Below are 6346 nucleotides of genomic sequence, written 5' to 3' on the forward strand. Positions count from 1 at the left end.
GGAGATGGGTCAAAGTTGTAGTAAGTCAACCATCACTGCAGCCATCCACCAGTCGGGGCTTTATGGCAGAGTGGCCCGACGGAAGCCTCTCCTCAGTGCAAGACACATGAAAGCCTGCATGGAGTTTGCTAAAAAACACCTGAAGGACTCCAAGATGGTGATAAATAAGATTCTCTGGTCTGATGAGACCAAGAAGGAACTTTTTGGCCTTAATTCTAAGCGGTATGTGTGGAGAAAACCAGGCACTGCTCATCACCTGTCCAATACAGTCTCAACAGTGAAGCATGGTGGTGGCAGCATCATGCTGTGGGGGTGTTTTTCAGCTGCAGGGACAGGACGACTGGTTGCAATCGAGGGAAAGATGAATGCGGTCAAGTACAGGGATATCCTGGATGAAAACCTTCTCCAGAGTGCTCTGGACCTCAGACTGGGCTGAAGGTTCACCTTCCAACAAGACAATGACCCTAAGCACACCGCTAAAATAACGAAGGAGTGGCTTCACAACAACTCCGTGACTGTTCTTGAATGGCCCAGCCAGAGCCCTGACTTAAACCCAATTGAGCATCTCTGGAGAGACCTGAAAATGGCTGTCCACCAACGTTTACCATCCAACTGTAGGGGCAGTGGTGGCTCAGCGGTTAAGGCTCTGGGTTACTGATCAGAAGGTCGTGGGTTCAAGCCCCAACACCACCAAGACACCACTGTTGGGCCCTTGAGCAAGGCCCTTGAACCTATCTGCTCCAGGGGCGCCGTATCATGGCTGACCCTGCACTCTGACCCCAGCTTAGCTGGGATATGTGAAAAATAAATATTTTTTTGGGGCGATGGTGGCTCAGCGGTTAAGGCTCTGGGTTACTGATCAGAAGGTCGTGGGTTCAAGCCCCAACACCACCAAGACACCACTGTTGGGCCCTTGAGCAAGGCCCTTGAACCTATCTGCTCCAGGGGCGCCGTATCATGGCTGACCCTGCACTCTGACCCCAGCTTAGCTGGGATATGTGAAAAATAAATAATTTCACCATGTATATGCAGAAATGTATGTATAATGTGTGACAATTGGTCAAATTAAATTATTCAAAAATTATTCAACCTGACAGAACTGGAGAGGATCTGCAAGGAGGAATGGCAGAGGATACCCAAATCCAGATGTGAAAAACTTGTTGCATCTTTCCCAAAAAGACTCATGGCTGTATTAGATCAAAAGGGTGCTTCTACTAAATACTGAACAAAGGGTCTGAATACTTAGGACCATGTGATATTTCAGTTTTTCTTTTTTAATAAATGTGCAAAAATGTCAACAATTCTGTGTTTTTCTGTCAATATGGGGTGCTGTGTGTACAATAATGAGGAAAAAAAATGAACTTAAATGATTTTAGAAAATGGCTGCAATATAACAAAGAGTGAAAAATTTAAGTGGGTCTGAATACTTTCCTGTATGCGGCAGTCCTGTGGGCGAAAATGCCTTGTTGATGCTAGAGGTCAGAGGAGAATGGGCCGACTGATTCAAGCTGACAGAAGAGCAACTTTGCCTGAAATAACCACTCGTTACAACCGAGGTATGCAGCAAAGCATTTGTGAAGCCACAACACGCACAACCTTGAGGCGGATGGGCTACAACAGCAGAAGACCCCACCGGGTACCACTCATCTCCACTACAAATAGGAAAAAGAGGCACAATTTGCAATAGCTCACCAAAATTGGACAGTTGAAGACTGGAAAAATTGCCTGGTCTGATGAGTCTCGATTTCTGTTGAGACGTTCAGATGGTAGAGTCAGAATTTGGCGTAAACAGAATGAGAACATGGATCCATCATGCCTTGTTACCACTGTGCAGGCTGGTGGTGGTGGTGTAATGGTGTGGGGGATGTTTTCTTGGCACACTTTAGGCCCCTTAGTGCCAATTGGGCATCGTTTAAATGCCACGGCCTACCTGAGCATTGTTTCTGACCATGTCCATCCCTTTATGGCCACCACGCACTCCATCCTCTGATGGCTACTTCCAGCAGGATAATGCACCATGTCACAAAGCTCGAATCATTTCAAATTGGTTTCTTGAACATGACAATGAGTTCACTGTACTAAAATGGCCCCCACAGTCACCAGATCTCAACCCAATAGAGCATCTTTGGGATGTGGTGGAACGGGAGCTTCGTGCCCTGGATGTGCATCCCACAAATCTCCATCAACTGCAAGATGCTATCCTATCAATATGGGCCAACATTTCTAATGAATAATGAATAATAATTAAAAATAATGAACTTTATCACAATATGCTAATTTTTTGAGAAGGACCTGTATATATATATGCAGGGCCGGCGCTACCTATAGGCGAACTAGGCAGTTGCCTAAGGCCTCGGCCTTGGAAGCGGGGCCTCCAAAACATACACATCCACCAATCAAGAGCAGCAAAATACTATGCTGTTTGTCCATTGGATATAACAATTGTCATTCACCTGTAGTTAAACCAATTAATATCACCGTTTACATGCGAGTCACTCCCAACCTCTGAATTTCTGAATGAAGAGATTGTAGATGAATAAAATCCAACTTTTCTGCAAATTTATCTGATGGCTCGGGCTGAACTCATCCTTCAGGGGCTGCTAAGCGTAAGGCTAAGCAGGCACGCAAAGAAAGTGCAGCTCGTGATTCAGGTATCATCTATTTTTGAGTGACTGTAATGTATTGTAAAAAATAAACTGATTCTAACGATCAGCGTCATTTTGAGATGGATCATTTGACGGTTATTTCCAGTTCAAAAGAGCGCGAGCACCGTTGATGGACTGAATTCGCTTCTGACACTTTGTATCCGAGCGTATGTAGCTACAATGCAGACTTTTGTTAGAAAAAGAAATACGTTCTAAATGAACCGTCCGAAAGAGTCTGATTCGCAGAAATGAATCGGACTTCCAGTCACTGTTGGAGAGATGGAGGCTAATTCATGATTAACTGTTGAACTGAATCTTACAAAGGAGTCGATTCTCCTCGATGGAATCGATCACAACCTGTGCGATAGAATCTTGATTCCTAACGCCTCTGAATCAAGGAATCGATTCTTTTAGAATCGATTTCCAGCCCTAGTCAGGAGCTGACTCGCAAAATACTACAGAAAAAGTCAAGTTTGTCAGTCAAAGAGCAAACGCACTATACTAAAGCATTGTTTATTATGTTTTAAAACAGTCTGTATATCTTCTAAAACGCAGATGTTTAGCCTACATTAACTGTTCTAGTCTATCATAATAGACTATAGACCATAATAGACATCATTTTTTTCATTTTCCAATCATAAATACTGTTACAATATTTATTGAAAATAAGTATGCAATCTTAAGCATATGAATAAGCACACAATTACAGTTGACGAAATTAACTTGTCTTTTCACTTCCACTAGCAGCTGATTTGTGTATCAAGGTATTTCTCTACAATACATACCTAATATGACTATATTTAGTCTATCAAAAACAAAACTGTTCATTATCCCAAATAGTGGGTTAGTGTGTTACCATAAATAAATTACTGAACAAATTACTGCAACAAAACTTCCTGACTGCTAAAAAAAAAAAAAAAAAAAAAGACTTTTCAGATGATTTTTTTTTTTGTTTACCTTAATTAAAGTTACATTAATATGCACATTTAAGTAAAAATATAAAAATACTGATAACAGGTTTTGTATAAATAAAATGGTTAGGAATCATATTTGTTTTCAAGTGTTTTTTATTAAATGATGTTTTATTAACAAAGTTCGGGAGGAGCACATTCAGATAATCAACGAGATAAGAGGTATATATACTGCAGACTTACCTCTGTTCATTGACAGTTTATCAGCATCCCTCCACCGCCCCCATCTCCTCACTTTGATTTTTAATAATCTCTTATTGGATGTAAACAACACAATCCAAAATACAATGCAATCCAATGTAATACTGTGTAAATCTGGCCAAAATTCTGAGCCTGGAGCCCTCCCCTGGACAGCATGCCAAATACGCATAATCTTTACTCTATTTAATTTGATGTAAGTGTGAACTCGTGAATTCTGAAAGGTGGAGGGGAGGAGGGCATGGCGGGGGACCTCCAACATACATTTTGCCTAGGGCCTCCAAATGTCTAGAACCGGCCCTGTATATATGTATATATGTATGTGTGTGTGTGTGTGTGTGTGTGTGTGTGTGTGTGTGTGTGTGTTATATACCTGGTGTCTCCAGCGGAACAGACTCGGTGTGTCGATGTTCGGGTGTGTATCATCTTCATCGTCAGACACCTCGATATGATCCCAAACACTGTAATCAATAGTCGTCATGATCGACAGATAGCCACACTGATCTATCGACTGCTGGAGTTTATAGTGCACTGTATAAGCGCTTGTGATGTAGTTCAGCTGTATATAATGTTGTTTTTGTTGTTGTTTTTCAGTTTGTTTGCAGCCGCAGCTCTTTCTGGAACTCTCCTTCCCTTCCGCTTATTGTGTCGTCGTCATCAACAAGCGCAACACACCACTGACGTCACTGTTACGCGCCGCGTTCACACGTACAGGGACAGTTCATTCATATTGTGAAACTAATCGGTAATTTGAATTATTATTGTTGTTTTGTGATGTAAAAATGAAGCTTTGTCGATGGAAGAGACATTCAATTTAATAGCAATTAAACCCCTTTAAATCAGTTTCACGTGACCGTCACCTGCTGGTCAAACGATGACACGCTTCTGGAACTTTGATTATAAATATTTTAAATGTATCAATAAATGTTCCTCAAACACGACACGATATATACATTGTTAAAATACTAAAATGTACTTAATATTCATATGATAAACAGTTAAAAATATGGGTTTACCGTCGGATTACATTAAATATGCAGAAGGTGGACACACAAATAAGTATTTATTTTTTTCTAAATTTACGGCTCTCATCAACAGCACTCAACACTTTCAAAACGCTCTCCATAAACTCATACTTTCCAAAATGATGATGTTATGTGTTTCACTTTCTCACCTTTGAAAAAGTTACAACACAATATATTGTTGGAAATAAGTCAAGGCAATTTTATTTGTATAGCGCCTTTCACAACACACATCGTTTCAAAGCAGCTTTACAGAATATCAGCATTAACAGACGATAAAACTGTAATGTCTGTAATGTAATTAATCATCATTGTGTAATTTAGATAAAATACGATTTTTAATAGTGTTTAAAAATAATTAAATGATAATTGTATTAATAACCCCAGTGAGCAAGCTGTAGGCGACTGTGGCAAGGAACACAAAACTCCATAAGATGTGGATTAATGGAGAAAAATAACCTTGGGGGAAACCAGACTCACTGTGGGGGCCAGTTCCCCTCGGGCTAACGTCATGAATATAATGTAAATATTACTTGTGTATAGTTCAAATCATGGTTTAAAATTATTAAACTAAGTAAGGGTTAAGGGCCAGTGATTAAACATTGATTGTGTGTGAACTGTAAGATTAATGACCACAGGCTTTGAAGTCCATCTTGATTAATTGCAGAAGTTCACATAGATGCAATTGTCCTTGTTAATTGGCTGATGAAGGCCAATATGAAAAGGATCTTCCTCCTTTAGTGGATTTTGATATTCTAGGAACTATTAATAGGCCAGAATTTTGCGATCTTAATGAACGTGTTGGAATATAGCGTGACAGAAGATCACTTAAGTACTGCGGAGCTAGACCATTCAAAGCTTTGTATGTAGTTAACAGAATTTTTAAAATTAATGTGTAATGTAACAGGTAACAATGTAACGATGATAAAATGGGGCTAATATGATCATATTTCTTGGTTCTCGTCAGCACTCTGGCTGCTGCATTTTGAACCAATTGAAGTTTATTTATTGATCTTGCTGGACATCCTCCCAGTAATGCATTACAATAATCTAGTCTTGAGGTCATGAACGCATGAATTAGTTTTTCGGCATCAGCAACCGAGAGCATATGCCTTAATTTGGCAATATTTCTTAGGTGGAAGAATGCTGTGCTACAAACATTTGTAATTTGATTTTCAAAGGACAGATTGGTATCAAATATAACACCTAAGTTCTTCACTGTTGAAGATGATGTAACAGTACATCCATCTAGAGTCAAATTATATTTTAGTGGCTTATTTTTAGAGTTTTTTGGTCCAATAATTAGAACCTCTGTTTTGTCAGAATTGAGTAGAAGGAAATTTCTGGCCATCCAATCATTTATTTAATTGATACACTCTGCTAATTTTGAGAATTGTGAAATCTCATCAGGTTTTGAAGAAATATAAAGTTGTGTATCGTCAGCATAGCAGTGGAAACTTATTCCACGATTCCTGATAATATCTCCCAGGGGAAGCATATACATGGAGAA

At 39.7% G+C, this 6346-nt stretch overlaps 1 protein-coding gene across 1 annotated transcript in view; it reads right to left on the reverse strand.

Annotated features, from left to right (window-relative positions):
* The window catches only part of cdc37 (cell division cycle 37 homolog (S. cerevisiae)), a 27789-nt gene extending 23324 nt beyond the window's left edge, over positions 1–4465 (reverse strand). Inside the window, 1 exon segment of the mRNA XM_052126520.1 lies at positions 4188–4465. Coding sequence (XP_051982480.1) covers positions 4188–4295 — 108 coding nt within the window. The 5' untranslated portion in view covers positions 4296–4465.
* Between the last annotated feature and the right edge of the window lie 1881 nt (positions 4466–6346).

This window comes from Xyrauchen texanus, chromosome 5, assembly GCF_025860055.1.
Source record: "Xyrauchen texanus isolate HMW12.3.18 chromosome 5, RBS_HiC_50CHRs, whole genome shotgun sequence".
Classification (NCBI taxonomy): domain Eukaryota; kingdom Metazoa; phylum Chordata; class Actinopteri; order Cypriniformes; family Catostomidae; genus Xyrauchen; species Xyrauchen texanus.